Source organism: Oncorhynchus keta, chromosome 37 (assembly GCF_023373465.1).
Source record: "Oncorhynchus keta strain PuntledgeMale-10-30-2019 chromosome 37, Oket_V2, whole genome shotgun sequence".
NCBI classification, from domain to species: Eukaryota; Metazoa; Chordata; class Actinopteri; order Salmoniformes; family Salmonidae; genus Oncorhynchus; species Oncorhynchus keta.
The window spans coordinates 8160031-8186572 of record NC_068457.1 but is presented as its reverse complement, the minus strand read 5'-3'; the positions used below and the strand labels follow the sequence as shown (position 1 = coordinate 8186572).

General features: G+C 43.2%; 3 protein-coding genes across 3 annotated transcripts; 1 reads left to right on the top strand and 2 right to left on the bottom strand.

The window, feature by feature from the left end:
- Positions 1 to 43: 43 nt before the first annotated feature.
- On the top strand, positions 44 to 3312 carry LOC118370136 (tubulin beta-4B chain-like). The gene is made up of 4 exons (XM_035754955.2): positions 44 to 231; positions 535 to 643; positions 1905 to 2015; positions 2111 to 3312. The coding sequence occupies exons 1-4, from the start codon at positions 175 to 177 to the stop codon at positions 3169 to 3171; spliced, it is 1338 nt and encodes a 445-aa protein (XP_035610848.1). The 5' UTR covers positions 44 to 174; the 3' UTR covers positions 3172 to 3312.
- retreg2 (reticulophagy regulator family member 2) lies at positions 3214 to 14919 on the bottom strand. Its single transcript, XM_035754953.2, has 9 exons — positions 14574 to 14919; positions 13822 to 13925; positions 13522 to 13552; positions 12648 to 12777; positions 12060 to 12144; positions 11343 to 11480; positions 9292 to 9380; positions 8309 to 8444; positions 3214 to 6262 (listed from the first exon to the last, which is right to left on the bottom strand). Exons 1-9 carry the CDS (start codon positions 14819 to 14821, stop codon positions 5496 to 5498), a joined length of 1728 nt encoding a protein of 575 aa, XP_035610846.1. The 5' UTR covers positions 14822 to 14919; the 3' UTR covers positions 3214 to 5495.
- A 2744-nt stretch (positions 14920 to 17663) lies between these two features.
- cnppd1 (cyclin Pas1/PHO80 domain containing 1) lies at positions 17664 to 26471 on the bottom strand. Its single transcript, XM_035754952.2, has 8 exons — positions 26251 to 26471; positions 25642 to 25744; positions 25464 to 25545; positions 25256 to 25376; positions 24390 to 24518; positions 22223 to 22284; positions 21472 to 21589; positions 17664 to 20709 (listed from the first exon to the last, which is right to left on the bottom strand). Exons 1-8 carry the CDS (start codon positions 26311 to 26313, stop codon positions 20056 to 20058), a joined length of 1332 nt encoding a protein of 443 aa, XP_035610845.1. The 5' UTR covers positions 26314 to 26471; the 3' UTR covers positions 17664 to 20055.
- Positions 26472 to 26542: the final 71 nt, after the last annotated feature.

Below are 26542 nucleotides of genomic sequence, written 5' to 3'. Positions count from 1 at the left end.
ATGGAATGCATGCAAAGACAAACTCCTCACGCGCGCTGAAACTTTCTTTTCCCTCTCTTTCAACGGCTCGCTCGACTTTAGGCGCTTAGAAAAAAGGCGCGCAGTAAACATTACAGTTATTGTCAGGTGTTTACAAGTGATCTTTATTCAGTTACACGTCGACTCGATTTTAACATGAGGGAGATTGTTCATCTACAGGCCGGTCAATGTGGAAATCAGATCGGTGCCAAGGTAAGGGCACTTTTTTAATTTAAATGTATCGCAAACGCAGTTGCATTTTTCAAATGAACTAACGTTAGCGTTCATGAGCTAGCTTTGTGTCGCTAGCCTGCTCATAAGTTAAGTCCAAACTAAAGTATTTGCGATTTGTTAGTTAGCAAGCTAACGCTAGATTTGGTTATCTAAACATGGTTGATATGAAGAGTAAATTCGTTCAATTGTCGATGGCTGCCTAAATTTAGCTTGCTAGCTATAATGCTATGAGTAACTTTTACCCGCTGACGTGCCACTAACCACTCCATCATACTTTTGCAGTTTTGGGAGGTCATCAGTGATGAGCATGGAATAGACCCAACTGGCACTTACCATGGAGATAGCGATCTGCAGCTTGAGAGAATCAATGTGTACTACAATGAGGCAACAGGTAACTAACTGGAAATGATCCTCTATGTACATAGGTAGCTAGCTAAATTGTGACATTTTGATTAAATATAAAACATTAAGTTGCTAGTTGATGTGATTTTAAAGTGTATTTACGCAGGTAGTAGTGTCAAGTATTCAACACATTATGCTGTGTTCTCTTTAACTAACAAACACATTGTCACACTGTGTGATGTTAACAAATTAAAATATTGATATCAACCGGTCCAGATTGTAGGATATGCTTCTGTTCTGTAGTCACATTCTGCAATTGGCTTGCAATCAACTGCAGCAGTTTATTTTATATTTTGATCTGGGCATGTGCCAGCAGCTCAAGCCTCTGTATATGCGCCAGTGAAGTGAGTTCAGAAAAACAAAGTATGCATCTTAGAAATAGTTTTCACACAAACCTTATGTCCAAACTCAGAATAATCTGAACTCAGAATAAAATGGGCCTGATTTCAGACCTTTCATGTAAAAAAGATGAGGGAAATTGTTCAGGTTTTCACCTGCCATATGAGTTCTGTTATACTCACAGACATCATTCAAACATTTTTAGAAACTTCAGAGTGTTTCTATCCAATACTACTAATAATAAGCATATATTAGCATCTGGGACAGTAGGAGGCAGTTCACTCTGGGCACGGTATTCATCCAAAAGTGAAAATGCTGCCCCCTATCCCAAAAAGGTTAACCAGATTTCCAGATAACTATAATATCGAAGTAAACTTGGAGTCACGCAACATGGTGTGTGGTCTCCGACTCAGAGAAACAATGCCGTTTTAGGCTACAGATGAGATCTTGATGCTCCTTTCCAATAAAGAGGGTCTAATTCTGGTGACTTGATGCTTGACTGCTGTTTGACAAATACAAATATTCTCACTCTTATCCATAAATCTCATCATGTAGACTAGCCTACCCACACTGTATCTGCAAGCTGTTGGCTAGAGAGCATGTACAAAGACCAGAGTAGGAACATTTGCTATTTAATGCAACAGTTTGACTAAACTACCTGTAGAGTTGAAAATGCGATGGAAACACATGGAACAATTTTTTTTTTTTGTATATGAAAACTTAAGTGAAAAAGTAAACGTTTTTGTGCACTGTTATCGCGCTGATTTTTATCTGCAACAAGTCAGTTTGGTGAAAATGTACCACTGGTGGGTAAACTCGCATATTTTCTTAATGCAGATTTTACAACATTTGCATGGAAATCTGTCACAAATTAGCTACTGACTCATAATGTGTATGTTCATTTATTTCAGGTGGCAAGTATGTTCCTCGTGCCATTCTAGTTGATCTGGAGCCTGGCACGATGGACTCTGTCCGCTCGGGACCATTTGGCCAAATATTCAGACCGGACAACTTTGTCTTTGGTGAGCAAAATGCTTTGAAATTGCAAATTAATTTCACATTACCATAGTAATATGCCTAGCCTACATCTCATTGCGTTACTTTTTGTTGTTTAAAGGACAGAGTGGTGCGGGTAACAACTGGGCAAAGGGCCATTACACTGAGGGAGCAGAGCTGGTAGACTCTGTCCTGGATGTGGTGAGAAAGGAAGCTGAGAGCTGTGACTGTCTTCAGGGTTTCCAGCTCACCCACTCCCTTGGAGGCGGCACGGGCTCTGGCATGGGTACCCTGTTGATTAGCAAGATCCGTGAGGAGTACCCTGACCGCATCATGAACACCTTCAGTGTGGTGCCCTCTCCCAAAGTGTCAGACACCGTGGTGGAGCCCTACAATGCCACCCTGTCTGTGCATCAGCTCGTGGAGAACACTGATGAGACTTATTGCATTGACAACGAGGCCTTGTACGACATCTGCTTTCGCACCCTGAAGCTGACGACTCCCACTTACGGGGACCTCAACCACCTGGTGTCAGCCACCATGAGTGGTGTCACCACCTGCCTGCGCTTCCCCGGCCAGCTCAATGCCGACCTACGTAAGCTCGCTGTCAACATGGTCCCATTCCCCCGCCTGCATTTCTTCATGCCAGGCTTTGCCCCCCTCACCAGCAGGGGTAGCCAGCAGTACAGAGCGCTGACGGTGCCCGAACTCACCCAACAGATGTTCGATGCCAAGAACATGATGGCCGCTTGCGACCCCCGCCATGGCCGTTACCTCACCGTGGCCGCCATCTTCCGTGGCCGCATGTCCATGAAGGAGGTGGATGAGCAGATGCTGAACGTGCAGAACAAGAACAGCAGCTACTTCGTCGAATGGATCCCCAACAATGTCAAGACCGCAGTCTGCGACATCCCACCCCGCGGACTCAAGATGGCCGCTACCTTCATCGGGAACAGCACGGCCATCCAGGAGCTGTTTAAGCGCATCTCTGAGCAGTTCACAGCCATGTTCCGCCGCAAGGCCTTCCTGCACTGGTACACCGGAGAGGGCATGGACGAGATGGAGTTCACCGAGGCCGAGAGCAACATGAACGACCTGGTGTCTGAGTACCAGCAGTACCAGGATGCCACCGCCGAGGAGGAGGGCGAGTTTGAAGAGGAGGGAGAGGAGGATATGGGTTAGATGGATAAAAGGGATTTAAATCAATTTCAACTGCATTCCATCCCTTGTTTCAGTTCGTTATTTTATTCTCTTTCATTGCACAAAGAGCTACTGTCAGTGTTTAACCTCTTGTAATTGCAATAAATCTTATCATTTTCAAAACTTGTTTGTGTTATTTTGTAGATGTAAAATATCAAATTGATGAGTAGTTTCTGAAAAACAGGAGACAAGATACATTTCTTTACAATAGTACATTTCTTGTTAAGTGCCTTTATAGATCAAGAAGCAGTAAAAGCATAAGCAAACATTTCTATAACACATTTGTTTATGTCTTTTTATAGTTGTTACAGTGGGATTATAGTAAAACAAATGACCTTTTAAATGAAATCACACTAAATTGCCTCATTGGCAATTTAGTGTTCTAGAAATTCTATTTAAGCTGCAACATACAAATTGCATGCTTGCTACAAGTCCAAGATCTTGCTCCCTCCAAGTTGCATTTTTAATGCTTGGTTTTCACATGCAATGTTAAATTGCTCTCATTTTGAGGGAAACCTTTTACAGAAGTGCTTGGAAGGCATTGGCCAGGAAAAAGGTTGGTCTATATTACAATACAGTGCACAGGGACAACTCGGGTTGGGGAACTTTAGGCTAGACATTGGTGGATGCCATTTTCTACCTCACATTAATTTGCATCTACATATTAGTTTCTATGCAACGGTATCTTCCATTGCGCAAACTAAAGTACATCCCACTCCTGAGATTCAGATCAGATAGGCACACTTGCAATAAAGCTGTCCTAGTTAAATTGGTTGAGCTGAATTCCCACTAGTAACCAATTTATGAAATGAAGAATTCCCATCATTGTTACATAGGACCTAGGGAACATACCTTTTTGACAGATAATGCAATGCATGTATTCCTATTTCAATCATTTGTCATAGCGAATGGCAGTTGTATGTGGGATTGCCATGACAAAACCTGCATTTGGAACCTTCTTCAGATGTTAGGTACCTAGTCTCTAGACAGACTGGTTGCCTCCCACAGTGTTACAAATGTTTTGCCCGAGGTCTGGGATTTCCAAGAGTATTAAGTACCCAGAACATTTGCAAGTTGTACACATATTAAGCAATTGGTGGTGAAGTAGCACTTGCATTCGTTTTCAACCAATACAGAATACAACTAACAAAATATAGACCTTTGAGATGTTGACATTGAGCAATTGAAAAGGTTGTCAGCATACCACAGTAAGTATGTTTTGTATGGGTAAAGATTCTCTTACCATCACCTGGTTTGGAGATTTAAAAAAAATACAATTTCTCTGAGTGTGGAACTTACTTGAAGGGCTTGCTGGTCTTTAAATTGCCTTCAATAAAACTCCCAAACATACGTATTTGTGCCTACAATGTCCAATACACCCTAAATGTAATTTTAATAGACAGTTAAAATAGATGGCATAACTCCTTTGTGTATGGCTAATAACTACAGACTTAAGTTTTGTTTGGGAGATTTCACAATTGATTGCTGAACTTACTTGAGGGGTTGCTGGTTAATAAACTGCCTTCAATGAAACTCCCAAACGTACGTATTTGTGCCTACATGAGAACGTGTGTTTCACTAATGATCTAAATCCAATGCAGATTGTAGAATCAATTTGGGTTACTGACCATAGAGAATCTTTATTACTTTCAAATTCCCATATGACGACAATAGATTTCCATTAAACTGACCATTAAATAAAAATAATTTATCATATATATTAATATAATCAAAACAAAAACCTTTTCTTTTCTCTCAAAGAATCCATCTACATATAATCTGTTAATAATTTCCTTCAAGAAGGGTGGCTGTGGATCTGGACCCATTGCAGATTGTGCTGTAATGTACCCAACTCCATTTGGCATTACAAGATACAGCAGAAACAAATCTGGGACGAGGTTCCACCAAAGCCTTCTCCTGCCACCCAAACGTATTACTAGTAGCTCCCAAATCTCAGATGGCTTGTTCCCTTGGTTAAAAGCAATAAAAGCCTGTCAAACACAGGTACCATCAAGCCCAAGCCTCAAGAAACAAGTTTAATCCCAAATGGTACCCTATTCCAGCTATAGTGCACTACTTTTGACCAGAGCCCTATGGGCCCTGGTAAAAAGTAGGGCACTATAAAGGGAATAGAGTGCCATTTGGACTCAACCACAGTGATCGTGTGGAGGCAGAATTAACCACAGTGATCTCAATCACTAACCAACTGCCACTAACCACAGACACTTTGATAAGTGTACATATATATCTGTATAATGTATATCTACGTAAAACAAAACAGTAGGGTATGAGCGGTGATGAGGACGCTAGAAGGATTCCGGTTGGTGCGTCGGAGATGGGTGTGTGTCTGCGGGAGAGGCCACTCCCACTACCCCCTGTCCATCAGGACTGAGAAGACCCAGCAGACCCTCATCCATCTGCTCCAGTTCACTTTGGTTCAGAAGCTCAAAGTCCTCGTCCTCGATCGGTACAAACATGTCGTCCGGCATCTCCTCGGCACTCCTCTCAGACGCCGCAGCGACCACATCCTGGTCCTTTTCTGCCTCGGCGACAGGGGGGCTTTCCAGGGCGCTGGGGGGCATGTCGCTGGGCAGGAAATCTGCGATGGATGGGCCCTTACTTGCCTCGGTGGAGCGTAGCAGGTCCGACAGTGTGTTCTGTACCACGGTGGAGATTGCCGTGTTCACAATCTCCTCACTCAGGGCTTCCAGTGACTGCCTTGGGGCCTGGGATTCCAATTCCCCCCCATGCACCACCACCTCCGCTCTCCCAGCACCCAGCAGTGGTCCCTGGTCCCCACCTGGCGGCCGTCCATGTCCGTTGAAGTGTGTGTTGACAAAGTGGAGCGGGGAGGCCAGGTGCTGGATGAGGAGGCTGGCAGGGCTCATGGGCTCCTCCTCCGAGGGCTCTCTTCCCCCAGCCGCAGCCTCGTCCCCTTGGCCCTGACCGGGGCCACGCAATGGGAAGTGGAGGAGGCTGTGCTCGATGGGGAACTCGTCAATCGAGGGGAATTCAGGTAGGTCCCTTAGGAAGGCCTCCTCTGGGTCACTGTGCACACTCTGCTGGTCCAGGTCTAAACAGTCACAGGAGAGAGAGAGGATGGGGTTAAAGGTAGTCAGCAATGCATGAAGTAAATTGCAATATTGGGTTGACTTCTAAGAATGTGAATCGCAAGGCTGAACTTCTCTGCCGTTTTGGTCCAGCAGATGTCACATTGCAGCAGCTTAAAGCTCACCTGCACATGGCAATATATTTTTTGCGAGTGAATATCTACAATATCCTGCTTGTGGTAACGCCATGTCGCTGAGTAGCCGTTTAATATGCAGTGAAAATGTCATTCTGATATATAGTGAATGAGGAAGGAGTCAACAGCATACAGTTGAAGTCTGAAGTTAACATACACCTTAGCCAAATACATTTAAACTCAGTTTCTCACAATTCCTGACATTTAAACCTAGTAAAAAAAAATCCCTGTTTTAGGTCAGTTAGGATCACCACTGCATTTTAAGAATGTGAAACATCAGAATAATAGTAGAGAAAATTATTTACATTCAATTAGTATTTGGTAGCATTGCCTTTAAATTGTTTAACTTGGGTCAAACGTTCTGGGTAGCTTTCCACAAGCTTCCCACAATAAGTTGGGTGAATTTTGGCCCATTCCTCCTAACAGCGCTGGTGTAACTGAGTCAGGTTTGTATGCATCCTTGCTCACACATGCTTTTTCAGTCCTACCCACAAATGTTCTATAGGATTGAGGTCAGGGCTTTGTGATGGCCACTCCAATACCTTGAATTTGTTGTCCTTAAGCCATTTTGCCACAACTTTGGAAGTATGCTTGGGGTCATTGCCCATTTGGAAGACCCCTTTGCGACCAAGCTTTAACTTCCTGACTGATGTCTTGAGATGTTGCTTCAATATATCCACATAATTTTCCATCCTCATGAAGCCATCTATTTTGTGAAGTGCACCAGTCCCTCCTGCAGCAACGCACCCCCACAACATGATGCTCCAAATCCCCGTGCTTAGAGGCACTGAGTTTGAAGGTAGGCCTTGAAATACATCCAAAGGTAAACCACCTCCAATTAACTCAAATTATGTCAATTAGCCTATCAGAAGCTTCTAAAGCCATGACATAATCCAAGCTGTTTAAAGGCACAGTCAATTTAGTGAATGTAAACTTCTGACCCACTGGAATTGTGATAGTGAAATAATCTGTCTGTAAACAATTGTTGGAAAAATTACTTGTGTCATGCACAAAGTAGATGTCCTAACAGACTTGCCAAAACTATAGTTTGTTAACAAGAAATTTGTGGAGTGGTTGAAAAACGAGTTTTAATGACTCCAACCTAAGTGTATGTAAACTTCTGACTTCAACTGTATGTCTAACATCGGGTTATATGCTAGGGACGGGCATTTGAAATGGCTTCAAGATTAGAATTAATATAGATTCTTCAGATAGTCTAAATACATGTTTTAAAGAGTATTCTTTTTTAAACTTCAATGGAGACCTGCTTGCGTAACTTGAGAGCCGGTGCACTGCGCTCTGCTTGGACGGATGGGGGAGGGGCGATAGGGGAGCAGGGGCCGGTGTGTGTGACAGTCTGTGTGTGGGGCATGGAGGAGGGAGAGAGAGAGAGAGAAAGTTGGCAAACCGACAAGCTAGTTAGACACTTGTTGCTGCCATAGGTTATCTATCATACCATCTGCTAGTGTCCGTCTTGACTGCATCTAATCTTTGTAAAGAAACTAGCTACAGTAGCCAGCTAAATTAGCCAGCTAACTAGCTAAAGTAGCAAGGCTTATTGAGGCATCCTTGTGTACAACAACTCCATTCATATGAAACCACAGCCTACCAGTTGGTTGATCATTGTAGCCCAATTCCATTTTGCGTCGAATAGAAATCTCCCACTTCACTTGCTATACACATGAAGCCTCTGACTGTGGTGCGGCTTTGATTGACCGACAATAACAACATCCTAGGCGAGCATTTGTTTTAAATGGGGCAAAACATTTTTGCTTCGGTTTGCTCTAATGAACACACACCATTCCTTTTCTTTTGAATCCAAGTTGCACAAGACAGATACTTTGGAGGAAGGGCCTGCTGCGCTTGGGTACCTACCTTCACAGACGTCTGTGAGCTGTGGGGTGGTAGCTCTGGATACGGAAAACCCCCCACTCTCCAAAATGGATGCTTCCTCGTCAGACAGCTCCGAGTCAGTGATGGCCATTGCCAGGGCGGTGGTCTTTGCATCCACCTGACCAATGACAACACCATTGTTCTTTAGTGAAAGGCTCTCGACAGAACCCATTCTAGAGCCCAATCAGGTTATTACAAAGTCAAGCCATAATATTTTCTTATCCTCTCAATTGTGAGGAAATGTCAACAATCAAACATGAATTAAACCACATTCTGTAAAAAACTGAAACAAATATTTTGCCTTTCATTGAGGGGAATATCTTGATTGAGTACAAATAATCTCTCATTCCTCCTGAAGTGTGCGCTTGTTCTATTCCAGACATATTTAAAAGCATTAGATTTATAGGCATGGGCTAGAGGGAGTTTCCATTAACGTTCATTTCCTTTCAAATCCATAAGGGGAAGTGAACATGTGTATATTGCTAGGGAAAAAGGAAAGATTATTGGGATGCAACACGTGTCTAATTTTGAATCAGCCAAACCATTGAATCAGCTAAATGATTTGACAAGTCTCATGGAATATAGGCTGCTAATGTAGGTTGAATGATAGAACAGCTATTTCCATGTTAAAATGTTATGGGATGCATTTTCTCCATTGTTTTTGGTGGTAGGCCACTCTGGTAAGACTATATTATGCTAAAATAGCCATAGTAGTGTACTTGGCCACTGTTAAAAAACTAACTTAAAGCGGGTACAGCCTCAGTGTTCACAGTCAATGTGCACTGGAACCCCCAACCCTAATTCTAACCTTAACCCCCTAGAAATAGCCTTTCTCCCTTGTGGGGGCCAGACAAAATGTCCCCAGTTGGTCCAATTTTTGTTCTGGCCCTCACAAGTATAGGTAAATATGTCCATACAAACAACACACGACCCTAGTGCAAGATGGCAGACGGCGTGGTGCTTACCAGTGGGGCAAAGCAGGATAGCTCCTCCTCGCTCTCGCTCTCCGTCTCAGCCCTGGGCTCATCCCCTTCCTCCACCTCCTTCTTCACCTCTGCAACACACACACAGTTTAAAATGTAACTGCAGGATCCAAGAAGTTGATTTTAAGACATTCAAATGTCACTTGGCGTGCAATTTAATACAAATTGAGGTCTGCACGCGCCACACCAGCTAATATTCTTCTCCAGAAATGAGCCCATGTTGGGCGGTCTCTTTCAAAGGTGGCTCATTATCAGGCAGGTGTGCTCTTTCAGCAACGAGCCTGACGAATGTAGTAGTTTAGTGGCTACTGGCTAGACTAGATGGCTAAAGCATGGGGTTGCCCATATGCATTTGTTAGGCTACCCCAATGGGCTAATCATTAACTAAGTCTCCAGAATTTTGGCTTCGATTTCAACACCAGCTTAGTATATTGATATTCAATACCATAATGATTCAAAAAATGCCTTACAAAAGGTCAAATATACAGCACTGTTACTATATAAAACACATGGTCAACCAGAGAAAGGCAACTGGGCGTGCAGGCTTTTGAGCCAGCACTGTTCAAACACACCCGAGTCAGCTTAACAAGGTTGCTTTGTAGAATCTGGTTTGTTAAGAGTGGGGCTGGGACAAATGTCTAAACACACAGTAGCTCTTCTGGAGGTATTATGCTTTAACAGACTACAACCAAAAAGGTGAAGAAAATAACTCCCTTGTGAAATGAATCAGGTATCAAATGGTTTGAGCTAAGGTAGCCAAGTGGGAGGGCTCGAGAGGGACTTTCCAGTGGCAAGTAAAGAAGTAACGCCATTTCATCTAACATATTCATGGAGTGCATGATGGATATTTTGATATGCAATTTTTCAAAATAGGATCCAGAATAATTAGATATGTTTTTTGTCTCTTTAGAGGTGAATGTTCCTGTATATTTGCATATTGGCCTTGGTGATCGACTATGCTACATCATTTACCAACTGAGGAAGTGGGAACTCATTAGCTAGATTGCTAAATCTAAATATGATATTGTTTCTTTAGCCATGCAATTGATCTAACAGTAATTGTAATGTCCTACAAAAAAACGTTTCATTGGTAGCCTACTTGATGCATTCATCGCAAATGGTGCGCTCCGCTCCGTTGGCGAATCATCTCAATTACATCCTGCGTTTGTAAAGTGGTTTTTTCCCCTCCTTTATATTGACAGTTCCAAAATAATTGTTCCTCAAATAAAGCTGACTCTTAACACTAACAGTAGTTGTTGGAAAAACTGTCTTTCACGCAATTATATTTTGAAATGTAGCTCAACTTTCAGTATGCTTGCACTTATCAGAATACATCTCTCCCTTCACCTTGTGTGCAAAGAGGGGAGCGGGAGTGAGAGCCAAGTTCAATTGTTTGTGTTTTTCCCGCGGTGGCAACAATGAAGCAGCTGCACAATATAACGGAAACACTGTAGTCATCTCTGTTGCATTTTTTAAAGTCCTTTGAAAGCACAATTTAAGACTTAAGATCTTTTAGGATCCGTGGAAACCCCAAATCCTTACATGTCTGAAAATAAATGTGCTCCAGCTGCCACACTAGTGACACAAACCGGGAGGAGAACGGGTTCTGAGAATAGGAAATATATTTCTTAATGTCACTGATGTAGTTCTGAGGTTTAGAGGGTCTACACCAGAAGTTAAGGGTTATAGGAGGAAGGTATACAATGTGTGCAATTAAGCTTGGAATGTGTTGAGTGCAGGGATCGATTACACATCCTACAGATGTGTAGGAGGAGACTCCGCCTATGAGGATCGGTTAAATATCAGTGCTTGTGTGAAAATGTTTTTGTCTTGAATGCAGCTATATTGACCCTCTGGGCAGAACAAACATGGTTAAGCTTTTATCATGTCTGTTGAGTGTTTTACTCTGGGAATTAGAATCTAACACCAGGCAACCCTGACGTTCAGTGTTCACAGCCAGAGAGGGGACCTGGTGACGTGAATGGCGGAGGGCACACACACACCAAACACAAACACACACACAGTAAACTCACTCCTCTTATCGTGCTTGTGGTGCTGCGTGTCTCCCTTCATACTGTAGTCCAGTTTCATCAGGATGGGCTCCAGGCCCGTGTACATCCGCTGGATCAGCTCGTGGTACACCACCAGAGGCCACACCAACACACTCAGCGCTGGGCACAGGACAAAAAAAAAAACAACCCTAATGTGGCACTTCAATGGCTTTTGACTCACCATGACAAGCGCAGCATCCGAAATGGCACCCTTTTGCCTACATAGTGCACTACATTTGATCAGAGCCCATAGCGTTCTGGTCAAAAGTAGTGCACTATATAGGGAATAGGGTGCCATTTGGAACGCACTCAATCTTCAGTGTAAACCAGAGAAAGGGATATATTTAGGGTCGTATTCATTAGTGAACACCGTAGCAAAACATTTTGCAATGAAACCATTTACTCCAAACGCTACAACGTTGCAAATGTCTGGCTACTGTGTGCACTATTGACTACGACCCTGGAATACTGAGCTTCACAAATGGCCAAATCACAATACATTTCTAGGTTGGAGAATGGCAACACTATAAATGGTGGTATGAAGGTTGCATTTAGAAGTTATTGGCAATAACTTTGGTTGGCAATTGTTATGCAGTAGCACTGCTTTTCTTACAGACAACCACACCCATTGGCATACTGGTTGGTTGGTTGCCTTTGTGAAAAACAAGGGAAAATTATTGAAAACGCAAGGCAGCTCACCGATGATATAGGATATCATGATTCCTGGTACGTAGTGTCCCACCACAGCGAGCACAGAACAACCAGAGCACATCATGGCACAGAACTGGAGGGAGAAAAGAGACGCAGTGCCATTAAACCTGCAAGTTGGCTGAAACTAGTGTAGGGGAGGGACGACTACTTCAGCATCAGCAAATACCTCTTCAGATCAGAGGAGGATGGTGGGAGGAGCTATAGCGGGGAGGCTCGTTATAATGGCTGGAATGGGATTCATGCAACGGTATAACATATGGAAATCACGTTTTACTACGTTCCATAAATTCCATTCCAGCCATTAATGAACTTGTCCTCCTACAGCTCCTCCCACCAGCCTTAACTCCTTCAGATATACAAAAAAATACACAACTCAAGCAATTTACTGTTTTGATAAACCATGACTGAGGCACTTAACAACAATATGGTAATTTAGCCGTTGCTTTAATACACTTCAACCTACAGATACCAAATGACACAATCAGTACATGTGGCCAACGTGGGAATCGTACCCACAACCCTGATGTTGGAGGCAATGAGCTCTAACCCACTGAGCCGCCATCAAACCCAACATACCTTTCCGTGGTTCTGCCTTTTGTACTGCAGCATCTCCTGGACGTAGAGGCAGTAGTAGAGGTAGCTCTCCACCAGGTGGTGGCTGAGCTCTGGAATGCTGAGGAGCCGGGGTTGCACACTCATGGCCTCTCTGCAGTCAGAGAAAGAGACCGTGGGATGAACAAATGAACACAAGCAGAACTAATCCAGACCTAAAAAGCTTCAAGCATCTCAGAGTAGGAGTGCTTATAATAGATAGGGTGAGCCTGATCCTAGATCAGCTCTTCTACTACTCTTTATAAATATGTGCCCTGGTGCTATTGACAGGTACAGAACACCAAACAAGTAGGGAAAACGCCTGAATAATCACATGAGTCACTATAACAATAAAGTGCTTGAAGGTGTTATAGGAGCAGGGTGGAGTAGGATGTGTTTAAAGGCCCAGTGCAGTCAAAAATCGTGATTTTCCTGTGTTTTATATACACACACACATTTCCACACAATGAGGTTGGAATAATACTGTGAAATTGTGCAAATGATGATAATAACCCTTTTAGTATAAGAGCCGTTTGAAAAGACTGCCTGAAATTTCAGCCTATTTTGGTGGGATGGAGTTTTGGCCTTCAATGGTGACATCTCCATGCAGTAAATGAATGAATACACCAATAAGAAACAGTTCCAAACCTCTCTGCCAACAACAATTAATGTTACAGACCACTCCCAGTCAGTCCTAGCTAAATTTGTTGATTAATTGCTCTTTGCTAAAAAATATGTTTATTTTTGTACTATTTCAATTTAAAACAATCACATGAAGGTACTTAATTGTTACCCAGAAATGATTTGACACAGTTTAAAAACAGCTGCATTGGACCTTTAACTGAGTCAAGAGGTGTACCTTTCCAGTGGGTTGGCCTCAGGATACTGAACTGTAGCAGAGAGAGTAGACAGGAGAGATTTTTTCCATCTAAGTCCAACATCATCAACAATACATTTTAGACTTCATAGAATAAATAGCCTTGGGAATCAAAGTCATCAGAACAATGACATGTAAAATCAAATCTAAATCCACAACATTCAACCATCTTATCAAAGCGTGACCTGTACCAGCATTTCAGACTTCACACTGACCCCAGAGTCAGGGGTGGTGGGTGTTGCAAGAGTAATGCATGCATGCACCTACTATGCGCTTACTTACCGGTTGTAAGAGGTAATTTATGCTTCCATCTCTCCAGCTGCATGAGCCCTAGAATGGAAAGACTCAGGAGGAAGAGAGGACGCAGGGACGTCGAAGACAGAAACCTGTAACACACATGAAAACAACCCATGCCATTTTAAAATGTTCCTAGCTATTTGCTAACGTTAAGTAGCTAGCTAGCCACAGGAGTGAATAGACTGTCAGCTAGCCCCCTGTCCTGGTTCAGGACAATACATGAAACAGAACTGTCAACTTGGCCACGTTCAGTTGTCAAACGTTGCAGATATAAATGCCATGAATACAGCCATCATGATTCCTTGGTCTACATGTTGGAGAGGCATGTTTGTTCTACATTTACACATTTCTATCCGAACGCTCCAAAACGTCTTGTTAGCAAGGTAGCTAGATTAGACAGCTGTCAACTAGGTACTGCTATTTCAAAGATAGCTAACTTGTAACTAATGTACGGTATTTGGCTAAACGTTATTCATTTAATTGATACTAGCAGGGTACATTTTGGCATGCTAAACTACCAACTGACAGCGTTAAATAGGTAATTAGCCACCGAGCTAGCGTCGCTGTCGTCCGAGGGATTATCGATGTCTCGCTGTCATTCAATCTAGCGACACTACAGCAAGTAGCTAGCTGGCGTTGCTACTACCAAGATAAAACAGTCGCGACAGTGCATCTTCCCATTCCAGGGCAACATCACCGATGACATGAGTGATTCTTACTAATGATTTTAGCATTACCAGAACAAGGTGTTCAGCGTGAGCGCAACAAAGATGCTGTAGAGCGGCCTTTCCCAAACAAGCAGCCTCTGCACCCATAACAGCAACGGCTCATATTGCGATAGCCAGCCTTGGAGACGCTCTCGCAGTTGCACAAGCTCAGGGTTCTCGTCCCCACATACTGGCTCTGATCCTCCGGCAGGGAACAGGTCCTCGAGGACGGCAGAGGAAGAAACCGAGGGGCGTCTAGCCTCCTCTCCGCTCGCCATTTTTCGCCCCCCACTTTGTTATGTTGTTTTGGTGATCACGGGGTATGGATAGGCGGATAGATCCACGCAGGCCCGTCACTGTTACAAAAAAGTAGGACCCCGACGGTACTGCTCGTCACTAGTTACCACAGCCACAAAGTCATAAACCCCGCCCATTTCTACTATCGCTCTTCTTCAAATGTGATTTTAAAATTAACCCCAACCACCCTGGTAATCTTATGCCTAACCTTAATTTATGACCAAAACGAAAAATGTGTTTTTCATTCATTCTTACTATGCAGTCATTTCTTACTTTGTAGCTGTGCTATCGAGTGGACACACAGTTTTCTGGATCAGCATGTCACGTGCTTCCTTGTTTACTGCCCTCTTGGTTTTGCGAAAACAATAGCTATTTACTGACATCAGCTGGATAAAGTGGATACTGCTATCCACTGATTCGTAAAATACAATTCATATTTCTTTCTCCACTTCTTACCCTGAAAAGCTTACATAAAACAGTGAAATCCATTGTGCAAGTCCATTATAAAAAAACAAGTAAAATTGATTAGAACATGTTTAATAAAGCACAAATTCAGCGCAACAAAGTAACACAAACTTACATCATCAATTTGATCAAATGCAACTAAGGACAATTGTGTTTTATTGAACTCAACTGATACAGTTGATTGTTGCAGATTATGTTTCTCTCCACAGCAGTACGATGACATTTTGAAAACGGTCTCCCTTTTCATCCACTTCACATTGTTCTCTAGTGATCTCAGTTTGATTTGCTTGAAATCTCTGGAAAAGAAAAAACAAGAGTGGAGATGCAATATGATCAAAGATTGGAATGATTATAACCAAAGCATATGATTAAAAAAAGGTTTGTGTGCATTATATCAGCATAAATGTAGATAATACGCTCCATTACAGATCCTTGCCATAGACACAAACCAATCTGAGAGATGCAAATGTACAACACGGTTGCATCCCAAATGGCACCCTATTACCTATATATAGTGCACTACTGACCTGAGATAGACTAGTGTCCTGTCCAGGGGCTGTACTTGTCTATCATGCTGCCTCACGCTACAGAAACAGGAGATAGGCTCGTGCTCCTATGAGCCGTTCCGGCTTGCACAAGCCAAAATATTTTTTTTAACTTTTCAACCTGAGCCCTATGGACAATGGTCAAAAGTAGTACACTACACTACACGGGATAGGGTGCCATTTGGCACACAGATCAAATTGGATATCATCACATCTTTATGCAGATACATCACCACATTCCTCTAGTGCCATACTGTAACTTTAAGCTACAGTTAGTCCATAGAATGTCAACCACAAAGGCTTGGAATCTTCAAGATTCCACTCCTTCTGAAAGTCATTGGATTTATCCTGCGCCCCATGCATCAGGCAAGCAGGGAATGATAGGTCAGAGGTCATCATCATCACCCTTTGTGTGTGTGCATGTGTGTGTGTGCATGTGCGTGTGTGCCCACTTGCATGTTGGTGCTTCGGGGTTGATACGTGGCTGAAGCTCAGAGAAACAGGGGGGGTCAAAGAAGCGTGTCTGACAGCCAGTCAGCGAGCTGGAGGGATTGGGAAGAGGAGAGAAAAAGGGTGTACCTACCTGGGCCGGGGAGGTGGGGCTAGAGGCGGTGGAAGATGGAGGTAGGGCAAGAGGGCCTGACTCCCACAGGTGTTTTGAGGCTAAAAGGGTGTCATAACCTGCCAGGGTTAACACCACGGCCTGGAGCAGGTCGGAGAGAGAGATGATCCCCCTGCACACGTCCTCTTTGTCCACCAGGACCAGCCGATGGACCTGAGGGGAAAGGATGGGAACAGGATGAGGACTGGAAGGGGGGAGGAGAGGATGGAGAGAGCAATGGGGCAGGATGGGGGGGTAAGACAGGGACAGGGTGGAGAGAGGATTGACATTTTTTAACATTTAAGTCATTTAGCAGACGCTCTTATCCAGAGCGACTTACAAATTGGTGCATTCACCTTATGACATCCAGTGGAACAGCCACTTTACAATAGTGCATCTAAATCTTTTAAGGGGGGGGGGAGAAGGATTACTTTATCCTATCCTAGGTATTCCTTAAAGAGGTGGGGTTTCAGGTGTCTCCGGAAGGTGGTGATTGACTCCGCTGTCCTGGCGTCGTGAGGGAGTTTGTTCCACCATTGGGGGGCCAGAGCAGCGAACAGTTTTGACTGGGCTGAGCGGGAACTGTACAATCGTGCCCGCTCATGGAGGGCACGATTGGGAGAGGATGGGGACAGGATGAGGACAGTATAGGGAGAGGATGGATAGTGGATTGGGGCAGGATGGGGTAGAATGGGGAGAAAATTGGTGCAGAATGGGGAGAGGATGGGGCAGGATGGGAGTGTGTGGCGGGAAATGGTTGGCTGTGGTTACACAACAAGGGCGTACCGGTAGTTAAGTAGAGTAGAGCAGAGCAGTAAGAAACAGAGAGCTATAACCTATACAGAGATGAATAAGTGAGGAATGAAAAGAAATACAATTGAGATTCCAAAAGCTGATGGCTTAGGTGACAGTGCCTTAGCCTGGTCCCAGATCTGTTTGTGCAGTTTTGACAGACTGTGTGAATTGGTAAGACAGCCCAAACAAATCTGTGACCAGGTTAATGTCGCCTTGCTTGACACCACACATTCAGATCAGCGCCTTTGCAGTTCCCTAGATGTGAGCTCAAATGGCATATTGCTTTCTAGGGTGTGTGTGTGTGTGCGCGCGTGCCAAGACTGAGCTATTCATCTCACAATGTTGACAACTCACATTACATACTGTCTGTCAAAGTGGACAGCGATACAGACATAAATGACAAATGAAAACCAAACCTTTTAAGGTTCAAACATTTTATTACAGATTTCTACACATTGAATGTTTTGTACATTGTTTACAAAATTAAAGGATTTCATGCTTCAAAATCTCAGTCCGATTTGAAAAAGGTTTTATTTAGAAACGTGTCAATGTAAAACCAAGTCAAATGTTTAAATAATCATAAATTCCCTAGCAAGAAACTATCTTGAGTAGAAAAATATGAGAAGTGCTAACTGTTTTTCCAGGATGAGATACATAGAAACAGTATGACTTAGAATTTACATCCCCATTCAAGAATGGATATCCCCATTCGAGGAATTCTATTTCTATGCAGAAAGAAGACCTCTTCCTGCTCAAAAATGGAAAATAAGACAAAATGGTGTATGAGTGACTTTTACTGTTGGTCAGGTCTCCCCGACCAAATGGGTATGTTAAAGAGGGATACTAATTAATTGCAAAAACAGATCTTAAAATAAAATAAAATAAATTTTAATGAAAAATTGTGTTTTGCACAATTACAACTCACCCATATGAGGATGTTAGGTTTCCATGAAAAGGTTATTGGATGAAAATTGCAATCATTAAATACATTTCCAAAACAATCATGTTTGATGTCAGGCGCCATCGTATTCAAAACTCTTATTTAAAAAAACAAAAAACAACAGGAAACAGTAGACTGGTTATGACCCATTTCAGTTGTGTGGCATTCTGTTGGAAAAACGTGAAATCAGAGAGAGAGCCACTGCATTCTGTTGGAAAAACGTGAAATCAGAGAGAGAGCCACTGCATTCTGTTGGAAAAACATGAAATCAGAGAGAGAGCCACTGCATTCTGTTGGAAAAACGTGAAATCAGAGAGAGAGCCACTGCATTCTGTTGGAAAAACGTGAAATCAGAGAGAGAGCCACTGCATTCTGTTGGAAAAACGTGAAATCAGAGAGAGAGCCACTGCATTCTGTTGGAAAAACGTGAAATCAGAGAGAGAGCCACTGCATTCTGTTGGAAAAACGTGAAATCAGAGAGAGAGCCACTGCATTCTGTTGGAAAACCGTGAAATCAGAGAGAGAGCCACTGCATTCTGTTGGAAAAACGTGAAATCAGAGAGAGCCACTGCATTCTGTTGGAAAAACGTGAAATCAGAGAGAGCCACTGCATTCTGTTGGAAAAACGTGAAATCAGAGAGAGCCACTGCATTCTGTTGGAAAAACGTGAAATCAGAGAGAGCCACTGCATTCTGTTGGAAAAACGTGAAATCAGAGAGAGCCACTGCATTCTGTTGGAAAAACATGAAATCAGATAGAGCCACTGCATTCTGTCATGGTAAAATAAATAGTTACTTGAAATATGATATGAATTTAATGTTTTTTTCCCCCCACAGGAATAATACAAATAATTGAATCTCTGTTGTTCAGTGCAGGGACCAGTAGCCATCTGTGGCTTTGCTGATCTAGTTATTATTAACAAACCCCCAAAAAAGCATAAATATGTTAACATTTTAAAAATAACTGCAATAACTGAGAAAAAGAAGGACCCAAAGACTCCATGGCAAATCAAATGTAGGCAAGCTAGTTGTCTCTAGCTTGAGTGCAAGTCTGTATGTGCCAACAATCCAACTCCTTGTCACTCGCTCATTGTCATGCAATGTTTGGCTTGACAAGGAGAGCAAGAGTTGGCAAGAGCACAAAAAGATCTGGCACCAGGCTAAATTGACTCCCTTCTTAAAGTACTGACTTAGAAAGCAGCCTTGCTTTTGTGGAGACAACTTACTTTCTCAACATTCTCAAATGGCTATAAAGTCACATCAAAACTGAACTCTTCCATCTAACATGACTTAGCCCAACCACCACAATCCCCCCCATTTTCAAACATAGGTAAAGTGTAGGTAGCCTGGGTACCAGTCTGTTTGTTCCATCATTCCACAAACACATCTGGTACCCAGGCTAAAGATTAGGTAGGAACAAACACTGTGTATGGTAGCCATGCTTAGACATGTGTATTTTTAAACCACACATGAAATATTAGTTTGCCGTGTACACACCTTCTAGAAACACCCATTGAAAAGCTGCGTGATCCAACCTTTGAAAAATAAACATTAGAAAAGATAAGTGCCTGAGCACAGAACTCAGATCTCACGCTGTTATGAGGTCATCTTACTTATTTACACCAATTCAGCTGGCAAACCACTGTACAAAAATGTGCTACTCACCTTTAGGGGCCCTTATCTCAAATTTAGACAGTATATGCAAAAAAAAAAAAAAAAAAAAAAAAAAAAAAAAAAGCACATACAAAACAAAATGTCACTTTCCTTTCACTGCAACGGATGCATTCTGAAAAACCAGCTGGTTTCATTTGGAGTCCGGCGTCATCGTCATTGAAGGGTAACGATAGTGGCTTGTTTTGTCCGTCTGCGTCTAGCTGGGCATGAGGAGAGATGGGGCTTTCTCGATGGGCAGCATGAACTGTGGGCAGCAGGGTCCGACACAGAGCGGTGCCATGCCAGTCAGACGGGAGTCCAGGAGCATCGGGGCAGCTCCGTAGAGGAGGGGGGCAGGGGCCAGCCACGGTGCTGCCGGGTGGCCAGGGTGTCCAGGCTCTAGTAGCGGAGCAGAGGTGTTATGTGGGCCGCACTGGATGGAGCCAGGAGGGAGGCTCCCCACTGTAACCTGGCAGCCGGGGCAGTGCAGAGAGGAGGCGGACAAGGCTGGTTCAGTGTCAGGCTGGGGGTGGGGGTCAGTGTGGCTTAGCGAAGTGAGGATAGAGCCCCATAGACACAGTATAGAGGTCTGGGAGGAGGTTGGCGAGCCGTGGTTGTGGTCGTCGTGGGTGTGCAGAGTGCCAGGCCGGCGGTTGTGACTGTCGTTGCCCAAGACGCAGCAGCGAGGTCGGTCGGATGCTGGACTGGTTGTCTCTGGGACTGGGAGCAGGCCTAGTGGAGGTGGAGAGAGGCTGGAGCTCAGCAGGTGGACTTGGCGGACTGGGGCCAGGGGCTGGCTGCTCCTGGGGAGGCTGGTGGCGATAAGGCCCGCGACACTGGTCAGATACACCAGCCCCAGCATGCAGGTCACCTGGAGAGAGGTGAGGACGTGGATTTAGTAGATTTCTTTCATTTATGTTTTTCCTTTCCCCCCCCCAACTGACTACTTTCAAAAGTGTTGCTTCTTTCAATCAACACAGTCTACGTGGGTTTCTGAAATTTGCAGTTTTCGGAAATTGATACGATGGAAATGTTATACTTGTGCTTTTCTTATCACTAATTTCTGTGTTCTATTCATGTGCTGTTCTAATAACCAATTTCCTCACTTATCAGTGTCTACAATTTGTCAGTAGGCCCAAACCTTGTTTTGAAAACGAAAGATATTTCAGTTTCAAGGTCCCAGCTTAGAGAGAAGAAGCCTTGCGAGGTATTGGTCACATGTATGACCCAGTATTGAATTACTTCTGCAAATATAAGTCGTCTGTGTATATCCGTATATAAGACAACTGCTGAGACTGCCTCAGCAGAGCTTCTGACAGATGTTCACTATGGTGCATTAAGTTTGATGGAAACTCTCCAGCGTGCTGACAAACAATGATTCATTTAAGATTGACTTTGAGTGTCCCTGTGTAAGAATTTCCATGACATTGACATGTTACTTTCAGGTGAGTCGTGTCCATTCGGCACAAAACAGGAACAAAAAAAATATATATATATACTACCCGAACGTGTCAAATAAGAAATGCTATTTTCTAATTCAAAATGTTCTGCTACAGTGTGCCCATACTGAGCATGACCCACAACTCAGTCATTTAGTGCACCCCACTGCCCCTGCCCGCTGACCCTTCCTCACCTTGGCAAAGTGCAGGTAGATGGCCGTCAGAGCCTGTCGCCAGGCCGCCTGCTCCAGCAGCACACAGAGGTCAGTGTAGGTGAACCAGCCTCGCTTCATCCCCTGCTTCTCTGCAATACTGTTGTCACAACAGGTCTGAGTTAATACACACACTCTATGCAAACACAGAGAGAGAGATGGACGTAGAACAGAGTCTGGCAAACAAATGACATGTGACACACACAACCCACCCTTTGTTTGAACTAGCAGCTAGCTCTGTATCAGATCTACAGTCCCTATGCCAGGCAAATTACCACAAGAACTCAACACTACTAATTTAGTTCTTCTCTGAAAAATCACGGGGCCTACAAAAATAGAAGTCTCTATGACATTCCCAACCCTTCATAGCTTCTTGTGTTTCTAATGCATTAGGAGTCACACACCCACCCTGACCAATTTTTAAAACATTATTTTTTTTTTTTTACAAGAAGCCCAAACAGATAAAATATTTGATTAAAACAATCATTTCAAATCTGGCATACATTTGTATACGATCACAAGCACTGTATCTCTATTATGCATAGGAATACTTTGGAACAGAGTTACAGAATTAAAAACGCATGGAAATATTTTGCTGGTGTTTTTACATTCAACAACAAACTTAGGTGGCCAAATAAAATCACCCACGGGTCAAATTCGGCCCGCAGGGCGACAGTTGGGGAAACCTGCACTAGCATAAAAAACTATCTAGGTGAAAACAAGAACCACAAACCTAGTTTCGAGTTGATTCAGTATGCCAAAGTAGTCCCCGGGCTCAGTGAAGAGGCTCCACTCCTGAAACACAGAAGTGAGAGCAGCTGTCAGATTGTAAATTATGGCCATACAAATACAGTACAATGGGATTTAAAAATGAGTGATGCGCGGGTTGACACAAACTACAGTCCCTGTGGTTATAACAGCAGGCGGGTGGGTCTAGGGTCATGAAATATTGTGTGGATGACAGGGGGAGGGGGGGTGCGCAGCTTGCGCAGAGAAGCACGAGAGCGAACTTCACTCAACTTTCCAGAGTTTTACCCCTTAGTTTTACCCATTAGTTAACTTGAAGAGTTTGGACACGCCTACACATTCAAAGGTTTGTGTTTTGTTTATTTGTACCATTTTTGACATTGTAGAATAATAGCAAAGACATCAAAACACCACATGTAGAAACCAAAAAGTGTTAAACAAATCAAAATATATTCTATATTTGAGATTCTTAAAAGTAGCCAGGCACCCTTTGCCTTGACAGCTTTGCGCACTCTTGGCATTCTCTCAACCAGCTTCATGAGGAATGCTTTTCGAACAGTCTTGAAGGAGTTCCTACATATTGTATGCTGAATACTTGTTGGCTGCTTTTCCGTCACTGTGGTCCAACTCAACCGAAACCATCTCAAATTGGGTTGATGTCAGGGGATTGTGGAGGCCAGGTCATCTGATGCAGCACTCTCCGTTATTGGTCAAATAGTCCTTACACAGCCTGGAGGTGTGTTGGGCAATTGTCCTGTTGAAAAACAAATGATAGTCCCACAAAGCGCAAACCAGATGGGATTGCTGCAGAATGCTTTGGTAGCCATGCTGGTCAAGTGTGCCTTGAATTCTAAATAAAATCACTGAGTGTCACCAGCAATACACCTCCACACCTCCTAAATGCTTCACGGTGGGATTCACACATGCAGAGATCATCCGTTCACCTACTCTGCTTCTCACAAAGACACAGTTTGAACTCATCAGACCAAAGGACAGATTTCCACCGGTCTTATGTCAATTGCTCGTGTTTCTTGGCCCAAGCAAGTCTCTTCTTCTTCATATTGGTGTCCTTTAGTAGTGGTTTCTTTGCAGCAATTTGACCATGAAGGTCAAATTGAACTCTGAACAGCTGATGTTGAGATATGTCTGTTACTCTAACTCTAATGAACTTATCCTCTGCAGCAGAGGCAACTCTGGGTTTTCCTTTCTTGTGGCGGTCCTCATGAGAGCCAGTTTCATCATAGCACTTTATGTTTTTTTTAACTGCACTTGAAGAAACTTTCAAAGTTACACACACACACCACACCCCTATGTTATGCACTATACTTTCAAATATGACACTTCAAGGGAACTGTAGCCTACTGTTCAGATGGGTAAAATGGAAACTGAAATCTGGACACTGACTTTAGGTCTATAACCTCTCACACAGCCTTAATATTAACTCCAGCAGAATTCAGCATTTCTTGCAATAAAATGATACACCAAATGTAGGAAACATTTTGACTCGAAAAGGATGAGAGAAATATGATTTCTTTCTTTCAGCATCTTGAGAGAAAGTGAATGCGCAGTTAGATATCGTCTGTAGAGGTGCAATCTTTATCAGCATCATAAAAGCTGATAGTATTTCAACCACATTAAATATGCATCCAAGCCGAACTGACATTTTTTCAGAAACCCATTGGGTCATTTTCACAGCTTCCTACTTCCTTACAACCAGTCAGTCACACTGATGCTATTTGGAAATTTACACAGAAAATATTTTCTCCCGGTTCGTGAACGTCTTTGTTCCATTAAAGAAGCAGAGACAACAGAACATTTTTACCAATGTCAACTAATTTGAAGCATTCCTTCTATCGATTTATGACATTCTGGTGAGCAAGGGTTTATTTAGTCTTCTAGGGAAACAATGACAGAAGAGAAGCTGCATGTATCTAATTATAGACAATATGGCTAAAAAAGCCGACCAAAATGTCAGAATTTTTTAGCAGAAACATATCTAAAATCAGGCAAAAAAATAAAAATCCTGCACCTTCTGTCAACAAAAGTGTTCTGCGGGGGGGGGACTAGCGGTTGACCCACACACCACATGGCTCTGAGTAGGACCACACGTTTCTGTGCCTGTGGTGTAGTATGTAATACTACGTATAACTTACAATGGCGTCGAGGAAATTCATCTCCAGGGTGTTGACAGTCTGGACGTCCAGTTTCCCAGCTGCCCCCCACTCGTCGTTGAACACCTCCTCGTCCTCCCCTTCGTCGTACAAATACTTGCTGGCAACCATCTGGAGGAAAGGCGGCACGGGATTAGGAGGTTAAGATCAGTCCATATGTCATAGAAAGCAAGTTGTGTTTGCATCCATCTCCTCACACATACTACACAGGAGGTTCCATCTGATTAATTCTATTACTTGTTATCTTTTGACTTAAACATTGTTATTGACTGATGTACTGTATTGTTGAAGCTATCACATAAGCATTTTGCTGCGTCTTCTATACCTGCTGTAAACTGTGCGTGACGAGTAAAATATGATTTGATAACATGACAGGATGCTTTCCCAGACACACTCTTACATCTACCCCTGGTCTAAAAACACACAAATTCTAAATTGAACAAGAATTGGGTGTAGTATATGGGTCTGGGCCTTACATGCCCAGCAATTACAGAGACCCATGTTCATAACAAGCTGTACTGTGCCCATCACATGCATAGCCATGGCCTAATTCTGGTGAGAGGACCTAATACTTATCACATGGGCTAAATAGCCTTTGACTAATTCTGGAGGGACAACCGGTGAGTCGCAAATGGCACCCATTCCAATTAATCAACTAAAAAACGTGGCACATGATTTTGTAAACAACAGGTGTAGACGAACAGTGAAATGCAGATCTTGGGTCTGGTCATAAGCAGTACACTACAAAGGGAATTTGTAAGTCGCTCTGGATAAGAGCGTCTGCTAAATGACTTAAATGTAAATGTAAATGTGCCATTTCAGACGCATCCAACCTTTGGCCCACATACCATGGAGATAAGGAAGAGGTCCGAGGAGGAGATCTTTTGCAGGTATTCGGGGTTCCTGTGTCGTAGCCTTTCAATGTAGACCAGGGCCAACATCATGGCACATGGAGAGATGCACGCCTCCCTGAAAAACAGACCATGTACATTAAGTTATGGAGACCATTACACGCCCAGAAAGGATAACAAGTGTCAACATTCACTGACAACATACCTCGCGACATGAGCGGCATATTTCTTGTGCAGTTTTCGAATTGGGCTCGGGGCAGATTTCTGAAGGAGTTCCACAGCAATATCTAGAAATCATTTTCCAAACATAAGAATCCAATCATTCAAATTGACAACACAGTCACACGCGGACAGGACATAACCTAACAGACAGAATAGCTAACCTGTAACAGGACAGGAAAGGGAATCTGGAGACCCGTCTTGGTCCAGGCCATAGTACAATCGCTTCCGCACTCTCTCTGACAGTTTCTGATGTCCAGGAAGAAACTGTGAAGGCAGATCAGAGAGCAAAGTGAATCATTGAGCGAAGGGCCGACATGACAAAAACGAACCTGAAATAACGCTAACGTCAAGTTAGCCAACTTTACACAACCAAGTCATGTCAACACGGTTGGAATATGTTAGCAATCCCACAAATTGCCTCTTATAGTCGGTTATCCTACTGTGTTTGCTGGCTACCGTTCTACGAGGTTAACGTTCGCTTCAACTTCGAGTTGTCACCTAAATCCAGAACAGCCACAATCACATGTAGCTAACGTTAGCAGGCTGGTTAGCTTCGTTAACGCGTGAGCTAGTACATTACTGTCAAGTAAGCGTTAACCTTGCCGTGTTTTGATGTTCAATTAAAAGGCATACAACACGTGTTTAACCTGGTATGCATATTTAAAATGCGATTATTACCAAATAGGTCACATCAACCCGTTTGCGATCATATTTAACCACCTAAACTAGCCAACTCAGCTAGCGTCACTCGCCATGATAGGCTAACTTACCGTAAACTCCTGAAAGTCAGAAAACTGAAATGTTCGTTCACTAAACAATTCGTCGAAATCCATGCTGGTCTATCCAACATTAGCCAAATAGTAGAAATAGAAAACTCGAGTTTAGGAAAAAAAAAAATATATATATATATAAAACGGCGCCTGATATTACTCAGGCTAGCTACCTAGCACAACAGTAACCCCCGTTGTGACATCTGACAAGCCCGCTTATAAAACCAATCAGCAGCTGAGATGGAGGGAGGGAACCGTTTTGAGAACAGTTATGCAACGTACTGTATGGATA